A 19,000-nucleotide genomic window follows, 5' to 3' on the forward strand; every position below is an offset into this window, starting at 1 on the left:
TTGGGCAAATGGGGCATCAATTATATCTGGTGTTCTTTGTTCCTTACCACACATCTTTGGGACTGGCACTACTTTGATCACGTTTTGCAGAAAGGGAAACTGAAGCTGCGGTACTGAAGTGACCCGCCTTAGGGTAGTAACAGGTGTTCCGACTCCAGCGCAGCCTCTGGAAGGGCGAGAGTTTACCAAGTGCGTGTCACACGTGCAGCAGGAGCCCTATAAGTGCTACATTGGTGGGGAATTCTCTCTCCACCTGGCCAAGTGACAGGGGCAGAAGGTAGCCCCCGCGCTGCCTCAGTTTCTCCCTCTGCGGGCCCAGACGGGCTCCAGGCAGGGGCGCTGCGCTGGGACGCTCCGGGAGGCGGGCGGGTCTGGGCCCGCCTCGGACCGGGGCGGCGAGGGGGACGGCCCCGCGAAGTCACGTGGCGCGGGCCACAGCCGAAGCAGAAGTGGGAGCTCGGCGGCGGCGGGGTGCGCTGCAGGGAGTGCCGGATCCGCGGCGGACGGCGCGCCGGACCCCGGAGCCCCGGAGCCCCGGAGCCCCGGAGCCCCGACCCGCGGCGAGCGGGCGGCTGCGCCCCGGCGGCGCGGCCAGGTGAGCGCCCGGCAGGGCGAGAGCGCACGCGGGACACCCGGGACCTGCGCCTGGAGACCTGCGCCCCGGGGGCACCCGCGCACGGTGGGCATCGTCCCGCGGGGACCTGGCCCGAGCGCCGGCGGCACGGGCAGGGGTGGGGCGCGCCGTCAGGGCTCCGGGCCAGCAGTGCCCGGGGCCGGGGTGGTGACGGCGCGGGTCCAGCCCAGCCGCCAGCCACTTCCTCACCCCGGCCGGCGCCACCTCGCGGGTCGGTGCCGGGCAGCCCCGGTTTGAATGGGAGTCGGAGCCACGCGGCGCGGTCCCGGCCCAGAGGGTCGCGCCGGCGCCGAGGTTCGGGGTTCCTGCAGCCGAGGGGTCCTGCGCGGGTGGCGCGGTCCCTCCTGATCGCCTCTGCCGAGCTCGCTGCCCCTGGGGACCGCACTTCCCGTATTACACAGGTGGTAGGGGGCGGGAGCGACTCCGCGGAAGGCGCAGACCTTCCCCAGAGACGCTCGGAGTTTCCAGGGAATTCGGGAGTCCCTCCCGCACCCCACGATCGTGCGCAGGAGCATACGAGCGCGCGCCTGTGCGATTCACGTTTGGGAACCCCAGAGAGGTCACTGCCCTCGTAGCGGAAGAATTCGAGGGTGGGATGGGTCCCTTTTGCACAAGGCCTTTGGTGCCCGGACTCCGTCGGAGGCGGGGCCCAGTCATTTTGGCACCTCGTTTTGAATTTGGTGAGAGGCTGGTGGGGCGAGGGAGTGACACGGCAAAAGGGAAACAGGTGGCCTCGTCAGTCAGAACTTAATTTGAATTTCACTTCCATCTGTGTGACCTGGGGTACCTTGAAGAGCCCCGAGTCTTGGTTTCTCCCCTAAATACTGCAGCCTGCTTCTCAGGGCTGGGTTGAGAACTGGAGCCCATCCCATGGGAAGGGTACTCTGGCAGTTTCCACCCCTGGCCAAAGGCCTTTGCCTAGGTGCGGGCCATCGTCCTTATTGTTAGACCTGCAGGGAGGCTTTACAGAATTGGACGTTCACCTTGGCCCCAAGTAGTCGTCCTGATGGCTAACTCGTGTGGGCCAGGGCTTCGCATTACCAGCCTCACTGATGCTTAAATTGCCTAAAGCTGGTGCTGCCTCCCCGACCAGGCCAGGTGCAGCAGGTGGAGGAGCTAAAGCAGGGCCCCCATGAATAGCCCCTCTGCACCCTCTTGGTGGAGTCAGTGGAAAACTACTGGTGAGAAAATTTTTGGAAACATTTCTTAGTTTAGAAAACGGTTAAAAACTCAAAAAAAGAAAAGGCTATCCTTATGTCACCACTTTAATGAACATAAAATGGAGTCATCCCTTCCCCTAGCCTCCACTGATGACCCCTCTCTTGGGTTTGTAAGCAGACAGCTTTTAAAGAAATGTAATTTAAGTCAGGGGCTATTGCAACTTGCCGGTCCAGTAGTTCATGAATCTTTCCACATCAAATTGCTTATAGATCTCATTCTTTCAGTGGCTCCCCAATTCTTCTGTGTGCATCTTCCATTCAGAGATCCCTCTCCCCACCTCGTGATGAGCAGTGGAATTGTTTACTGTTTTTTTTTTTTTTTTTCTTTTTCTACTACAAATAACCCTCCGGTGAACTTCTCCATGTCTCTTTTTTGCACCCGTGTTCTTGCTGGATCAGAGCATATGCATGTTTCATATTTTAAAAGATTCTTACAGGTTGCCTTTTAAAAAAAAAAGAAAAAGTTGAACCAAGGTCCGCTTGGCCTGTGGCAGCCCACACATTCAGTTCCTTCTATGAAAATCTCTCCGCTGCAGCCGTGGCTGGGGCCTGTAGGAGGGCAGGCACTGCTCAGGCTTCAGCTGGGCCAGATTTTAACAGAATTGTTTCATGAAATCCTGTACTGCCCCCAAAATGCGAAGGGCTTTGAAGAGAAGAAAGCTTGTTTCCTGGGCTGGGGTTCTTGTGTATCAAGTTCACTTTAAAGCAAAGGACATGAAATGTAAAATTGACAAAACCTCCTATGATTTCTCAGCCATGTTTGTATTTACACTGTAAGTCATATCACACAGTTACCCATGGAGGGTGAGAAACAAAACAACAACAACAAGAAATAGCCTGGAAATCCTTTTATTTCATTTTTAAAATAAAAAAGCAGAAACAAAATGGAGATTGCCTGGTGACTTGTGCTCCTCCCTGGGGTCAGGGCCTTGGAGACCTTGCCTTAGGTGCTAAAGCATGGAACTCTGGAAGCCCGAGCTGAGAACCGGCTGGTTTTGGTGGTTGACTCTAAAGATCTTTGGCTGAAAGGATCTCTTTCCACTTGGTGAGAGGCAACATCAAAGAGTTGGTGTTGATAGCTGAGCTGATCCATGGGCTTCTGAGTGAGGAGTAACTGGATTCTGGGGAAGGTTAAGCCCAAGTCTCTCCCAGGGTCAGGGTTGGAAAGGCCCGAGTTGCCCTGGAGACTTAGCAGTGGGGAGCTCGGGAGCTGTGTGGCCTTGGACAAGTCCCTTAACCTCTGTTGAAAGGGGTAGGGGCTGCCAGTTTAGTTAATATCTGGCCAGATTCTGCCACGGGACTCTGAGGTTTAGAAGGCAGGTGCTGGAGAATGAGGGGCGTGGCACTCAGACTGGGTTCCCGGTCTTGCACCGCCACTGGTCTTCGACCTTGAGCAAGTGATTTCCTCTCAGGACTTTCATTTTCCCCTCAGGCATTTCTCATTGAGACAGCTGAGCTGGACAGGTGTGGCACCTGGGGAGGGCCGGGTCACGGGTGCTTCCCAAGGGTGAGCTGGGCATGGGGCACCCCGTTCATTCCTCTTCCTGGCTGATGAGCAGGAGGTAACTTCGGGCTCCCTGAGGAGATGCATTTGAGCGCTCGGCAGAGTTCTTGGCGTCCCTCCTGGGCCGCCCCCGTCTTTGCTTAGTTGGTTCTTCTGGTTGGAATCTCATTCCCTCCTGGCTCATCTTTTTTTTTTAAAGATGGGATCCAGAGCTCCCCCAGAAGTTTTCTCTGAGCCTTCTAAGCTCCTAACCCCACCCCAGACCAACGTGGGGATCTTCTCCCTGCCCTGTGGCCCTGGTGTGTCTCTTGGCTGCACTTGGCTCTGCCTTAGGGTTGTCAGGTGCTCACCTGGCAGGGAGCAGGTGCAACTAGTGAGTTTATGCACTGCTAGCACACCCCAAAGGTGGCTCTGGTTAGGGCGTGCAGTGGAAGGAGGAAGGGGCAAAGGGCAAGGCCTAGCCTCTCCCCATTCCCCCTCATTTGCATCCTGTTGGCATAGAGTTGGACGCTTGGTTAATGTATGCACCAACCGGCTGATTAATGTTTACTGAGACCCTGCTACATGCCCCCAGTGGTGCACACACTCTAGCATCTCCTCTATCAGCTGCTCCTTGAGGACGGTTTGCCCCAGGTTACAAGGGGGGGGGCAGATTTTGAGCAGTTTAACTGGAGGCGGAGAAGGTTGGAAGGCCACAGGCCTGGCGGACCTCTGCAGCTCACTTCCCGGTCTCTGCGCTGGGAAAGTTCTCTCTATTGCTACTTTGTAACCTTGGAGGTTACAGAGTAACAACAACTCTGGGATTTGGAGAAAAGGGAGGAGATAAGAAGGACACACAGAACAATTGATGGTAATAGTCAAATTGGCTAAATCTAAAGACAGTCATTGTTTTAAGGGCCTGAGACATGTATCTTGTTTAAGCCTTATAAAAGATAATGTGTGTTTTTTTTTTTTTTTTTTTTAAAAAAAAACAGGAGTGAGAATGAGGGGGGGGGGTTTAAGGGACTTCTTGTAGTGGCAGCCAGCTAGCAAGGTGGGCCCTGGTGGTCCAGCTCCCCTCACTCTTAGATGCCACCTCAGGGGACAGTCACTGTGCCTTTGGACATTTGGGGCAGGTTAGTGGGGGAGGTGCAGAGTGAGGGCTGGGGCACTACTTCGGGAGTTGAGCAGAGGAGTGTCATGATTTGATTCATGTTGTAAAATGATCCTTCTGACCACTGGACTGATGACCACAGGGGGCCAGGGCAGAGGCAGGCAGACCAGGGTGGTTAGAAATTCCCTAGCAGGATAGAAAAGGCTGCTGGGGTAGGTGGGGTGCAGTCTTGGCTGCTTTGGCTAGTCAAATAATTCTACAGGGAGAGAAGGGGTCACCGCCACCATGCTGGGGTGATTTGGTTATTCAAAGCCCGCTTGACAGTTGGGTCATTGAGATTGGGGGCTCCTCCCATCCCTGACTTCATTTAAACCTCTGTGGCCTGCCTAGACTCTTTGAGTGGCCAGAGACTCTCCATCTCCAGAACCTTTTCTTAAAGTGCATCCCGATAGGCCCGACTTCCATGACCTGGTACCTAAGCAACCCCTCAGTTATTAAAAGCCACTCACCCCTTTATTCTGCTCTTCCAGCCTCCTATTTCTCCTGCCTTCTCCCACCTCCCCGGAGGGACCAATGATGCCCACCATGGTCAACGTGGACGCTCTTCCAGAATACGAGAAGAGTCAGATCAAGAGAGCCCTGGAGCTGGGGACAGTGATGACCGTGTTCAGCTTCCGCAAGTCCACTCCTGAGCGGAGGACGGTGCAGGTGATCATGGAGACACGGCAGGTGGCCTGGAGCAAGACTGCCGACAAAATCGAGGGCTTCTGTGAGTACCAGCTGGGGAGGCCGAGTGGCCATCTTTCCTGGCCCCAGCGCCTTCTCGTCTTCCTCCTTTGGCTATTGTTACAGTGAATGTTGGTTTCGCATCTTTAATATAAGCGAGGGCTGGGGGTCAGAGGTAGAGCCCCTGCCTAGCACGGGGGAGGGCCTGGGTTCCATCTCCAGCACCGTTGGAACAAAACACACGGACCCCAGTGTTGCCACTTGTCAGGGGTCTTGGGGAGGGGGAGGTCTAGAGCAGGTGGGGAAGCGGAGCCAGGAAGGTGCTGGGAAGTCCCAGAGGCCCAGCTGCCTACTTGGAAATGACATTTGGCCAGTGTCGGGGATGGCAGCTGTCACGGCTGGTGGAGCCCAGCTTGCCGAGACTCCCAGCGGGGGGCTGATGCCTGCTGGGCTTTGCTGCAGCCCGAGGCCTTTGAGAGCATGTCATTGAACCCTCTGTTACTTTCCAATAAACTTCTGGTCCTGGTGGAGGTCCCTGTCCTTTCCCAGCCCTGGTAGAGTGGGCCATTGGCTCAGTTTCTGAAGTTTCTAAGACTGTTTCTAACAAATAAGAGTAAGGGCACTTCAACCATTTGCAGTTGCAGAATATTGCTTTAATTTTTATTTTTATTAACTGCTTTTTAATTGAAGAATTAAGCTGTACTCTTGGGAGTTGGGAGTCAGCTTATAAATGTCTTTTCCCCTGCCACCTCCCCCAGGCCCCAGAGGCAAGCTCATTATCAGTTTCTTTCATCTTCCAGAAATATCCTGTGCTTTTGTAATGGGAGATTTTTAAAAAATTAATTTATTTTAATTAGGTGTATATGGCAGCAGAATGCATTTTGATTCATTGTATACAGTTGCAGCACAACTTTACATTTCTCTGGTTGTACGTGATGTAGCTCACACCCTATGTGTAGTCAGACAGGTACCTAGGGTGATAATGTCCATCTCATTCCACCATTTTTCCTGCCCGCTCCCTCTCCTTTGCCCAGTAGAGTTCCTCCATTTTTCCCAAGCCTCCCCGCTCCCTGTTATGGATCAGCATCTACTTATCAGAGGGAACATTTGGCTTTTGGTTTTTGGGGATTGGCCTACTTCGCTTAGCATGATATTCTCCAACTCCATCCATTGACCTGCAGATGCCATGATTTTATTCTCTTTTAATGCTGGGTAATATTTCATTGTGCATATATACCACAGTTTCTTTATCCATTCATCTATTGAAGGCCATCTAGGACCCCAACTTCCTTAAGAAGACTACTCTAAAGCACAAGAAATAAAATCAAGGGTTAATAAATGGGATGGACTCAAACTAAAAAGCTTCTTCTCAGCAAAAGAAACAATCAGTGAGGTGAAGAGAGAGCCTACATTTTGGGAGCAAATTTTTGCCACAAGTATGTCCGATATGTCCGATAGAGCAATAATCTCCAGGATATATAAAGAACTCAAAAAACTTAACACCCCAAAAACAAACAACCCAATCAATAAATGGGTGAAGGAGCTGAACAGACATTTCTCAGAAGAAGATATACATACATTCAATCAACCAATATATGAAAAAATGTTCAATATCTCTAGTATTTAGAGAAATAGAAATCAAAACTATTCTAAGATTTCATCTCATGCCAGTCAGAATGGCAGTTAACAAGAATACAGGGGAAAAAAAAAGAATACAACAATAAATGTTGGTGAGGATGTCGGGGGGAAGGCACACTCATACATTGCTGGTGAGACTGTAAATTGGTCCAATCAATTGGAAAGCAGTATGGAGATTCCTTAGAAAACTTGAAATGGAACCATCATTTGACCCAGCTATCCCATTCCTTGGTCTATACCCAAAGGACTTTAAAATCAGCATACTACAGTAATGCAGCCACATCAATGTTCTTAGCAGCTCAATTCACAAGAGATTAAAAAAAAAAAAAAAAACTCCACAAATAAGAAGTACTATGTAACATTTCTTACCTTCATTTCTTTTTTCACTTGGGAGTGGTTCCTTATCAGGATTGCCTCATTCTTTCCCAGCCTCATAGCATTCCAGAGCATGGTCACAGTGTACAGCTCAGCCCACAGATGGACATTTTGTGCTGTTTCTAGGCATTTATTACTAGCTGCAGTAGCTACCCCTGTGTTCTTCAAAGAAAGGAAAAGCATTTTTATTGAGATAATTGCCATATCTTACATACAATTCACCCATTTAAAATGAACAGTGCAGAACTCTTAGAATATTTACAAATATATTCAGTAACCACAACAGTCAGCTTTAGTATATTTCGTCTCCCCAAGAAGAGATCCCTTGTCCAAATTGTTGTAGTGCATGCACATACAAATATGCAATAACAAATCCCATCGTTATGTGCAATGATAATGCACCAATAAAAAATAGAATAAGAAAAGAGACCCCACTAACCCCAGCCCTAACTTTTTAAATTTCCCTGTCCTGGACATTTCACACAAAAGGGATTCTATCATGGTCTTTTGTGACAGGCTTAGAACAATGTTTTCAAGATTTATCCTCTTTGTAGTATGGGCCAATCATTCCTTTTTAGCTAAATAATATTCCATCATAGAGACATTCTACACTTTGTCTCTCCATTCATCTGTTGATGGACATTTGGATTATTTCTACCTTTTGGCTAATGTGAATAATGCTGCTATGGACATTTGTGTAAAAGTTTTTTTTTTTTTTTTTTTTTTTTTGGTACTGAGGATTGAACTCTGGGCACTCCACCACTGAGCCCTACCTCCCAGCCCTATTTTGTGTCTCTGAGTTGCTTAGGGCCTTGCTAAGTTGCTGAGGCTGGCTTTGAATTTTGCGATCTTCCTTCCTCAGCTTCCTGAGCCACTGGGATTATAGGCACGGGCCACTTCGCCTGGCTGTGTACGAGTTTTCGTGTAGATGTATGTTTTTATTTCTTTGGGTATTTACGTAGGAGTGAAGATGCTCGGCCCCATACTAACTAGTTTAATCATTTTAGGAACTGCAAGATTCCAAAGTGACTTACATTTCTATTGCCACCCGCGGTGTGGTGTCCTTGCATTATTATGTGCACATGTGACCATCGGTGGGGCTGGCTTTCTGGGAGACTTATGAGAGTTCAGGGGTACAGTGTATTTCAACTTTAAAGGGCGGCTTGGCAACACCCTACAAGAGATTGCCGCATGTTCCACTTCAGCCACGAGTTCTGCGAGAGCCCGCACCCTCGTCCACATGCCACCGGCTTCTGCACTTGGCCATTCACGGGTAGATTCTGACAGCCTGGCGTGGCTCTGAATTTGATTTCTTGTCACCAGTGAGGCTGACGAGCTTTCTGAAAGGTTTCTCTGGGGTCAGAGGCAGCAGGTCTCGGGTGACAGCGAAACCCTGCTTTGAAAGGCCCTTCTGTTTAGGCAGTGAGTTCCCACTGGCCTTGCCCACCTCCCAGGCAGCCCAGACTTGCAGCTGTGGCGGGGGCCTGTGGGATGGGAGGGAGACGCTGAGGTGGATGTGGTGTGCCACATGGAGAGTGGGCCGCGGGCTCCTTTCTCTTGAAGACCTGCAGGCCCCAAGCCTGGCTGGCCCACAGAAACACCAGCTAGGGCGTTAAAGTTCTGTCGCTGGAACCTTCTCCAGAAGCTTATTCTAAAGCACACGAGGGAGGATTTTGCTTGGAATGTCCACCCTGCGTCTGTCCTCTACCTTGATTCCACCTCCCAGCCTCCTGGTGGCCTTTCTTCTTCCCTCTCCTGGAGGGGCCAAGAATGGTCACCACGGCTCCCTGCCCCCCACTGTCACCACCCTAGAGAGGCCCCTTCCCCTCCCCGTTCCTCCACTTCCCTCCATCTTTCCCCTCTTCCTCTCTCCTTCATCTCCCCTTTTCCTCTTCCCTCCCCCTCCCCCTCTCCATTGCCACCTCCTTCCTCCTCATCCCCCTGCACCCACTTGAGTGGCAGCTCTGCCAGGCACTGTCCTGGGCCCTGGAGAGCCAGCAGTGATTGAACTGGACTCTGTCCTCGCGGCCTGGGCCTCTGTTGGGTCAGGCCGGGGCAGACTTTGAGCACTGCTTGGTGCTCTGTGCTGTGCAACCTTGAGTAGGCAGCTTCCTCTTCCTGAGCTTCCATTATTCCCTTATCTGCACATGGAGCAAGCTCTGTGTCCTCCCCACAGGGTTGTGGTTGGGAATAAGCAAAGAGGAGCTTCCTCCGCGGGGTCCCAGGTCCCCAGCGTTTGACCAGCGCTCAGCGCCTGGGAGCTGCCACCATCCCAGAGTTTGCTGCTGCTGGTGAGCAGAGTTCCCCTTACCTGGGTAGTTGAGGTCCACCTGGGTGTCTGGATGTTTTGGTGGCAGCTGGGACCAGGGTTTCAGAGATGAGATTGCGTTTGTGAGTTTGAACATGCTGCGGCCTTGGTGGTGGCAGAGCAGCCAGGGCAGGGATGAGGAGCTTGGTCACGTTCTCCCCCAGGCCCTGGGTGGGCAGGTCAATGCCAGCTTCCAGCCTCCTGTTATAAGGGGCGCTATCTCCAGGGCACCCTGCCACTCTAGCATTCCTTCAGGGGTTTCTACTTTAATAAGAATTTGCTGAACGGTGGCTGGAAGGGGCACAGGGCGTGAGGTTTGGAGGGTACTTGGCGTGTAGTATATGCCTCTTAGACAGGCATCAGAACCCCAGTGTAGGCCTGGGTGACACCCACTCCCGACCAGTGCACCTGGGTGACATCTAAGGAAGTGAGTGGTTCACAGCCGTGCTGATTTCACCTCCCCCCTGCCCAACAGGACTTTCGGCAGAGTCTGGTGGTGTTTGGTGGTCACAGCTGGGGACACAGTGCTACTGGCATCTGTGGTGCAGAGGCCAGGGATACTGTCTGGGGATGCACAAGACAGGCCCCAGGACAAAAAATTACCTGGGACAAAGTACTGGTGGTTCTGAGGGGAGAAACTGCTCAAAGTCCTGTGCTTGCCTCGCTGAGAGCTTTGGAGTGTCACCGGGTGAAATGGGTTTTCTTTCAACTGTGCCGAGGAGGGAGGATGGAGTTCCAGCCCGTAGGAGTGGGTGACGGATGCTGAGTCCAGCCACTGAAAGACCACGTGATTGGTAGCACAGCTAGGTTGTGTGCTGGATACCAGCCGAGCAGGGAAGGTTCTCGCTTTCTGGGGTGGGGACCAGGTGGGGAATGGAGGAGGCCTCTTATGGAGGGTGGTGAGTGAGGTGGAGATTGGCCAGGTGTCTGGTGGGTGCCGTATGATGCAGATGGGCTGAGATCTGGACCAGCCCTGCTGGGTGAGTCTTCATTTTTTTTTTTTTTTTTTTTTTTGTGTGGCCTGGGCTATGGTCATTTGGTGCTCAGCTGGCACGTCATCTGGTCTGGAAGTTTCCAGAATCACTCACACATGTGGTACCTTGGTGTGGAAAGGCTGGAAGGGCTCAGTGAGACTGCTGACCAGGGGCTTATCACACAGTGGGGTCGGGCAGCAGGTGTGAGGCATCATTGGACAGCCTTGGAAGTCCTAGGAAATTCCTTGCACGAGCTCGGGTCACTAAGCTGGCTCAGGTTTCATACAGGAGTGCTCCCCTTGGGAGGGAGTGCGTGTCATCCAGGTGGGCCACATGCTGTCACAGGACCTGCAAATTCTACACCTGGAATCGTGGCTCATGTTCCTGCTGTGCCACTGGCTGGAGGTGTGGCTGGAAGTGGACAGGCCACTCCATGTCCTATTTCTGTGTCCATCAAGTGAGGTCATGGTAGTTTCTATCCCATGGGGTGAGAATTCAGTGGATTTCATCCTCTGGACTTTTCTATAAGTGGGAAACATTGCATTGCGGCAACTTAATACAACAGGGGCCAAAAGTAAAAAGCCACTGGTGGGGAGTCCCGGCCCGCCCTCTGGTGGGCGGGGTTGGCCTTGAGGAGCGCATGGCCATCAGTTTCCTGTTCCTTCCCACGTGGACAAGTCGGCTTCGTGTGACCTCAACCAACACCTGAGGTGGTTGATTTATAAGGAGAAAAGTCTGCTTGGCTCTAGTTTTGGAGGTGTTGATCCGTGACCAGTTGGCTCTGTGGCTTTGGGCCTGCGGTGGCACCTCATGGTGGGAGTGTGTGGCGGAGGACAGCTGCTCTTGGCCAGAAAGTGAAAGTGTGTCCTTCAAGGATACAACCCAGTGGCCTGATGACCTCCCTCGACCCCGCTTCTCCGGGTTCCCACCACCTCCCAGGGGTGCCATGGGCTGGGGATCAAGCCTTTGGCACATGGGCCCCTGGGGACACTCAGACCCATCTGCAGCACAGGGGGTGGGGCTGGACCTGCCCTCTCTGACCCTCTGCGTTGAGAGAACTTTCCTTGCTCTTGAGCCGCTGCAGGTGGGGGGAGCTTGGGGACTGTGGGTGACAGGGTGTGGCTGCTCTGCCCTTCCTGGCCCAGTTGCACCGTCTCTTGGTAGGAAGGGGCTGCCTCTGGGCCTCTCTAGGTCGAGCCTGGGCTGTCACCTCGATCCCAGGCCTTTGGGAGGCCTGGAAAGTGCCGTGGGAGCCTGTCTGCGGAGGCTGGCCGGGCCACGAGCTGCTTTGGGGGGCTGGGACCGAGTCCATCCCGGCTGAACAGCTCCTCTTCAAGTTGCCACCTTGCTCAGGCACGGTTTCCCTGTCTGCTGACGTCGGGCAAGTGTGGCCGTGGGAGGAGATTGTCAAGCAGGCGCTGTGGCCGTGGAGTTAGGTTCTCGGTGCCTGCCTCCTAGTAATAGTGGTAACGTCGACGACCTGAGGGTGCTCTGGGCAGGAGTCCCTGCGTCAGCCTGTGCTGTGCGACTCGCACCTCCAGACCATCCTGAGAATCGGGGATCATTCCCATCTTGTTATGTGGGGATCGAGACTCGGAGAGGCCAGGTGACATGCCCAAGGCCAGGAGAGGTCAGGAGAGGGCAGGACTACGACTGGAACCCATTCCACCTCCTGTCGGAAGCTCGGGTCCTTCTGCTCCGTGTTGTCACTTTCTTCACAGAGTGACCAAGGATGCACGGTGCGCCCTGCCTGGGAGCCAGCAGGGGCCTGTTCACACTGTGCCATGGCAGGAGGGCAGCGGGTCAGCGCCTGTGAGCCTGGAGCTCTGCCCGGGGCTGGAGGTGCCAGAGGAAGGAGACTAGTCCTCATCTGGGGGCCTGGCCCCGTGGGGGGTTGGAAGGGAGGTGGGAGGAGGTGGGGACCTCGAACCAAGTGCGGGAAAGGGCCCGTGGGGCCAGGGGCGGTCAAGTCAGGTTGTCGTGTGTCTTGGCTCATTCTGGAATCCAGCCTTGGGTTCCCATTTATTTAAAAAAAAAAAAATAGAATAGTTTAGAAAGTTGGTGAAACAATGTGACAGCTGTTTTCTCCCTGGGTTCTTTTTTCCCGTATTTTATTGGTGCATTATAACCACACCTAATGGCGGGCTTGTTAATACACACACGCACACACACACACGCGCGCACACACACACACACACACACACACACACACACACACACACACACACGGTGCGACGGTGTGGTTTGGTTGGTAGTATCCCCTCCCTTTCCTCTATTGATCTCCCTTCGATTTTCGTGAGATCTCCCCACCATTCCCTGCCCCCCTTTTCCTCTCTACCTTCCACATGAGAGACAGAACATGACCCTTGGCCTTGGGAGTCTGGCTGATTTTGCTTAACCTGCTGCTCTCGGTTCCGTCCACTTTCCCACAAATGCCACAATCTCCTCCTTTATGGCTGAATAAAACTCCGTGGTGCTCTCCACCCCGTCTTCATCCTCGTCTTCATCCTCGTCCGTGGTTGCTGGCACCTGGCTGATCCGCAGTCTGGCCCTTGTGCTGCTGTAAGCATGGGCGTGCGTGGGGTGTGCGTGGGTCACTGTGGTGTGCTGCCCTTGGTGGCTCCATCCCTGGTCTCTGTCTCACTGTGTCCTTGCCCGACAGTGGCCCTGTGCTGCCTCCGTGAAGCCTCGTCCCCACAGTGAGACTGGGCCGAAGCCCGAGGCCCGTGAACACAGACTTTTCAGTACAGGGGGGCGGTGGCTGGACAGGAGCACAGGCTCCGGGGGCCTGAGTTCAAATCCTGGCCCTGCTGCTTGCTAGGGGTGTGGCCTTGGACCTCTCGGGTCACCTCTTTGCCTCTCTGTAGAATGAGGATAATAAGGGGGTGGTTCCCACAGGGTCCCTGCAGGACTCCGTGAAGGCCGTCCCGAGGCACCTCCGAGGAGCCTGGCCCAGAGGACGTGCTCAGTGTCCCTTGCCCTCCCCGCCGTCGGTGTCACCGTGGATGCAGAGGGAATGGCGCCACAGCAGGGCTGAGATGGATGTGGGGACTTCCGGGACACCATGCCCCTTTCCTTCCTGCCTCTGGGCCGATGCTGCGTCCCCCTGGGGTGCCTCCACCTCGGGCCTCCAGGGTGTTCGGCCCTGCCTTACGCGGGGTGGTGGGTATTGGTTTTTCCTGTTAGTCGAGGATTGTCTTCCACTTTGGATGACAGGCTCTGACCTGATCATGATTCAGCAAATACCCCAGGAGGGTCTTGTGTGTCACCCCACCTGGTGCTTGTCACTGGGGAAGGAGGTGAACAGGACGGTAGAGATCCCTAGAGGAGCTTGCAGTCTCAGGAAACATGGAAAAAAGCCAAAATAATGCATTCTGTCATTTTGGATTGTGATGGATGTGAGGAGTGAAAGAAACAGTGTTGTGACAAAGAGTAAGCAGGCTTTGGTGGAGGTGACATTTGAAGAAAGATTTGAAGGTGAGAAGGAGGGAGCCATGGGAAGCTCTGGAGGGAAAGCATTCCAGCAGAGGAGGCAGCAATAAAGCTTCTCTATCAAGTGAGGCTGACAACAGTAACAAATTACTACTACGACTACTTCGTCTTCCTCCTCTTCTTTAACAGTATTGAAGATCAAACCCAGAGGCACTCTACCACTGAGCTACATCCTCAGCCCTTTTTATTTTTGTTCTAAGACAAGGGTCTTACTAAGTTGCTGAGGCTGGCCTCAAACTTGTGATCCTCCTACCTCAGCCTCCTGAGTCACTGGGATTGCAGGTGTGTGCCACTACACCCAGCTGTAAATTACTTCTCGATACAGGTTCCTCCTGCTCAAGTCTCGGTCCAGTGGGATTGTGGTAGGACTGTGCAGTCTGCTGTCACCCAGCCCCTAAGGTGTAGAGGCCACTCACTGTAAGATCCTTGTGTGGTCAGCACGTGGGGAGGTGGCAAGAGTGGAAAGTGGTTCACTAGCTTTGTGCAGGTGGGGCCTGGAACCCACGTGCCCTTTCCTCCCACCTCCTGGTGACAGAATCTGGCGTGTGACTAGCTGCAAGGGGGGGCCAGAGCGGGAAGGCGGTTTGTTGGGCATCCTTCTAGGCTTTTCCATGGCCCCTGACAAGTAGGGAGGTTGGGGAATCTGAGGTCTTGTGGGAATTCAGGAAAACCAGCAGCCTCACAGCTGAAGAGGCAGATGGAGGCTGAGGGTGCCGGGAGCCTCCTGCTCTGTGGCAGCCCGGGTGGTGACGTTCCTCGGCAGACAGCCTCCTCTGCCTTCTCTGTCCTTCTCCTGCCAGCACCACCCCTCTGTCCCCACCTGGATCGCCCAGCACCACCCCTCTGTCCCCACCTGGATCGCCCAGCACCACCCCTCCGTCCCCACCTGGGTCGCCCAGCACCACCCCTCTGTCCCCACCTGGATCGCCCAACACCACCCCTCTGTCCCCACCTGGATCGCCCAGCACCACCCCTCTGTCCCCACCTGGATCGCCCAGCACCACCCCTCTGTCCCCACCTGGATCGCCCAGCACCACCCCTCTGTCCCCACCTGGATCGCCCAGCACCACCCCTCTGTCCCCACCTGGATCGCCCAGCACCACCCCTCTGTCCCCACCTGGATCGCCCAGCACCACCCCTCTGTCCCCACCTGGATCGCCCAGCACCACCCCTCTGTCCCCACCTGGATCGCCCAGCACCACCCCTCTGTCCCCACCTCGGCTGCCTGGCTGTGGTTCTCAGGGGAGGGGGACTCCCACAAGAGGTGTCCATGGTGTGGGCACGAGTTGGTGCGTCCTGAGGTCAGTGTCCTCTGGCCTGGGCAGCTGTGGCTGGACATGCAGGTGGGTTAGATGAGGTTTCCTCTGCTCCTGGGGCTGTGGGCAGGTGCCTGTTGCGGTGTGTCCCCATCCTAGGGCTTCAGAATGTGACCCTATTTGGAAACAGGGTCTTGGCATAGCTTAGGTGAAGTCATCCTGGGCTGGGCTGGACCCTTCATCCAGTGTGCTGGGGTCCCCACGAGAAGAGCAGAGACCCCTGGGGAGAGGCAGACCCAGCTGCATGCCAGGGAGCATCGAGGTGCCGGCCATTGCCAAAGCCAGCAGAGGGCAGGGGCCATCTCCCCCAGAACCGACCAGCCTTGTTGATCTCGCGCTGCTGGCCTTCAGGACCAAGCACCCGTCGTTGGAGGTGTCCTGGTGGGTACTCCAGAGGTGGCTCAGCACAGCCTGCTAAAGGAGAGGTGGAGGAGAGACGGTGACGGGCACGTTGGCGTGACTGGGCATCACCTGCGAGTTGGAGCTGCCACCAGAGAACTCCTAAGCCCTGCGTCGCCCCAGTGTCACCTTATTTCCCAGCCATGCTGGTCTGGGCCAGAGCTGTGCTGGCCTAAGGAGCAGGGGGGTTAGAGGTGGGGACGTGCGGCCAGCCTGCCTGGGTCTCAGTTCTGACCCACTCACTAGCCGTGTGACCTTAACCTCTCTGTGCCTCTGTTCCCTGTCTGTGGAATAAGCGGGTGACAGCACCTACTTCAGTAGGGCTGATGTGAGGGCCCTGGGAGGCACTCTAAGCCTTTGTCACCGCGGCCCAGGCTGCTTTCCCTTCTCTTGGAAACATTCCCTTGAATTTCCTCCCGCCATGGTTCAGCCAGCTGGCTCCTGTGGGACGGGGTGTTGACATGGGTCTCCTTTGGGACTTGAAGAGCGTCTATCTTTGGGCTTTGGGGGCTAGGTGGCCCAGCCCAGAACTCAGGCTCTCTGTCAGTAGGGAGAGAAGGGATGGGGAGCAGGTGGCCTGAAGCCACATCCCACTCTGAGAAGGCAGGCTGGGGACACGGGAGGGACTGTCTGTCAAAGCAGTGCCCAGCCCCAGGATGCAGGTGTGCCCTGCTTGGTGTAGCTGGGGCTGCTGAGTGGTGGGTGCAGGACACACCTACAGTCCGTGAGGGGGAGTGATCTGTTGAGAGGTGCCCCTGGGGCTGGGGCTGTGGCTCAGAGGTAGAGTGCTCACCTACCACACATGGGGCACTGGGTTCGATCCTCAGCACCATATAGAAATAACGATATTGCATCCACCTATAACTAAAATATAAATATTTAAAAAAAGAGGTGCCCCTGGGTGAATCCTTTTGGAAGGAAAATTATCCCCACCTCCAGCCCCGCCTGCCTCGGACACAGAAGATCGCCTGGTGGGCCAGCAAAGCTGCGTGTCTTGTTTTGTCTTGGAAGGGATTTAAGCGCTGTGTCGTTTGGGTTGAAGCTAGAAATCCAGGGTCAACTCCTCCTGCTTCTGGGCTGGACCAGGACCAGGACCAGAACCAGCCTGAGGTGGTCCTCACCTTGGCGCTGACATCCGAGGCAGGGCTCCTGGGTACCAGCTGGGAGGGCTCCCAGCACCAGCCAAGCCCGCCTGCAGCAGGTGCTCCTTGGGTACCCGACAGCAGACCAAGCAGGTGGGCGTGGTGGCTCACACCTGTAATCCCAGCAGCTAGGGAGGCTGAGACGGGAGGATCGCAAGTTCAAAGCCAGCCTCAGCAATGGCAAGGTGCTTAACAGCTCCGTGAGACATTGTCTCTCAAAATAGGGCTGGGGATGTGGCTCAGTGGCCCCTGAGTTCAATCCCTGGTATCAAAAAAAAAAAAAAAAAAAAAAAAGACAAAAATAACAATAAAAAAACCAGTCAGGAAAATGACCTGGGCACCCCTGAGCCTCCACTGCCTGCTGTATCTGGGGTGGAGAGAGGGCTCCTCTGAGACCACCTCCTTTTGAATGGTACATCACGGCTCCGGTCTGAGTCTGGCACTTACTATGTGACCCCAGGTTGTCTGCTTGACCTGCCTCTTGGAGCCTGAGATTTCTGACTTGAAGGTGGGATGACGGTAGATCTCGCCTCATTAGCTGGTTGTGAGGGTCACAGTCGTCAGTTTGTAGCTTGGGTGGATGGATGGGCTGTGCCTACCCCAGGTGCCTCCACTCACGCTGTGCCGATAGTCTAGGTGGAAGGTACCTGCCTTGAGCGTGCTTGGAGCACAAAGGGGGCCCAGGGACAGCCCATACGTGTGGAGGGTCCTCCTGCTGGGCTGTGGCCACAGTGAGGGGTCCTGCTGGAGAAGGACCCATAGGTCTGAGGTTGTATGAGACCGGCAGCCTGACTTTTCGCCTCCCTCCTGCAGGGAGGGGAAGCCGGGGCTGCAGGAGGGGTGTGCACAGGCGGGAAGTTCTGTGGGCAGCCTCTGCACTGCTATTTTGAGCCCCTGTCTCGGCACCACTGGGAAGAAGCTGTGAGCTGCTGCTTTCACCTTGCACAGGTTGTGTGTGCTGGTGGCCACGGGTGGGCGCGAGTTTTGGGGGCTAAGTATCTCGGTGTGTAAAGGATGTGTTCTGAGAAAACAAATGGGAACTTACTAATTTGTAGAATGGAAACCAGCAAAATTACATTAGCAGGAAGAGACCCTGCAGAGCGGAGGGAGGAGGTGCTGGTCTCGGCTGCAGCCGGGGCCTGGTCCTATTGGCTTCCTCAGACCAGCCACCTTGGTCTCTCCCTGGAAGGACCTCCCCAGGGCATGGCTGGAGAAGGGTGGGGTCCCTGGAGTAGCAAGGGGTCAGGCCAGGGTGCCGAGGGCAGGTGACGTGCCAGCTTCCTGTTCAGGGCAGCTCTGGTCGGGTCTCTCTGATTTAGCCTTATTTCTCCTAATTAAAACTCCTATTCCCCCTGCCGCTTATAAGCAATAGGATTCATTGGTAGAAATAAACTACCTTGGGGTGAGGAAAAATCCCCTTTTCCACCCTGAGTGTTTACGTGCGACATCCCCACCTCCTGCCCCGCCTATTTTTTTTCCCCAAGGTTAGATATGTTTCATAAAGGGCAGTCTTTCCTGGACATGCTAGTAATCTGCCTTTTCCTTTTGCTACTCTATAGTGACCATCTTATTATAATGAATTTAAATGTTGAGGCTGGTCCAGAGAATAACATGACACACAGTCCAGGCTCAGGAGGGAGGGCTTTACGGTCTGACTCCTTGCATTCAGATCTCAGCCCCGCCACTTCCCAGATTTGTGACCATGCACAGTGTACCCATCTGTAGAATGGGTTGCACAATGGGGTCTCCCTCACTGGATTGGGAGGTAACTATGTCTGGCATGTTGAGATGGTGTTTGCCACGGATCTCATGGCTTAGATGAGAGTGAGCTGCCATTGCTGTTAGCGGAGGTAGTAGTTCTATACTCTCTGGTAGGCAGAATAGGGTTCCGTAATGCTGCACTGGCCCAAAGATGTCCATGTCTTAATCCCCTGAACCTGTGAATATCTTGCCCTATTTAGTAAAAGGCTCTTTGAGAATGTGATCATGTTAGAGATCTTGAGATGGGAGATTATCCTGGACTATATAGGTGGGTCTGATGAAGTCTCCAGGGTCTGAGTCACATTGGAAGATGGGACCCTGCCGACTTTAAAAATGGAGGAAGGGGCTGAAAGTCAAGGAATGCAGGTGGCTTCTACAAGCTAGCAAAGTCAAGGGAACTAGTTCTCAGAGCCTCTGG

General features: G+C 54.2%; 1 protein-coding gene across 2 annotated transcripts in view; it reads left to right on the plus strand.

Moving 5' to 3' along the window:
* The first annotated feature begins 339 nt into the window (after positions 1-339).
* The window catches only part of Plcg2 (phospholipase C gamma 2), a 132,485-nt gene continuing 113,824 nt past the window's right edge, over positions 340-19,000 (plus strand). Inside the window, exons 1-2 of one of the 2 annotated variants that reach the window (XM_078032730.1) lie at positions 340-595; positions 4,982-5,220. In XM_078032730.1, the coding sequence (XP_077888856.1) occupies positions 5,025-5,220 (196 nt within the window). In that variant the 5' untranslated portion in view covers positions 340-595; positions 4,982-5,024. Of the gene's footprint in view, positions 680-4,981; positions 5,221-19,000 lie in introns of both variants that reach the window. The other variant, XM_078032729.1, reaches the window with a different exon arrangement.

This window comes from Ictidomys tridecemlineatus, chromosome 15 (assembly GCF_052094955.1).
Source record: "Ictidomys tridecemlineatus isolate mIctTri1 chromosome 15, mIctTri1.hap1, whole genome shotgun sequence".
Lineage (NCBI taxonomy): Eukaryota > Metazoa > Chordata > Mammalia > Rodentia > Sciuridae > Ictidomys > Ictidomys tridecemlineatus.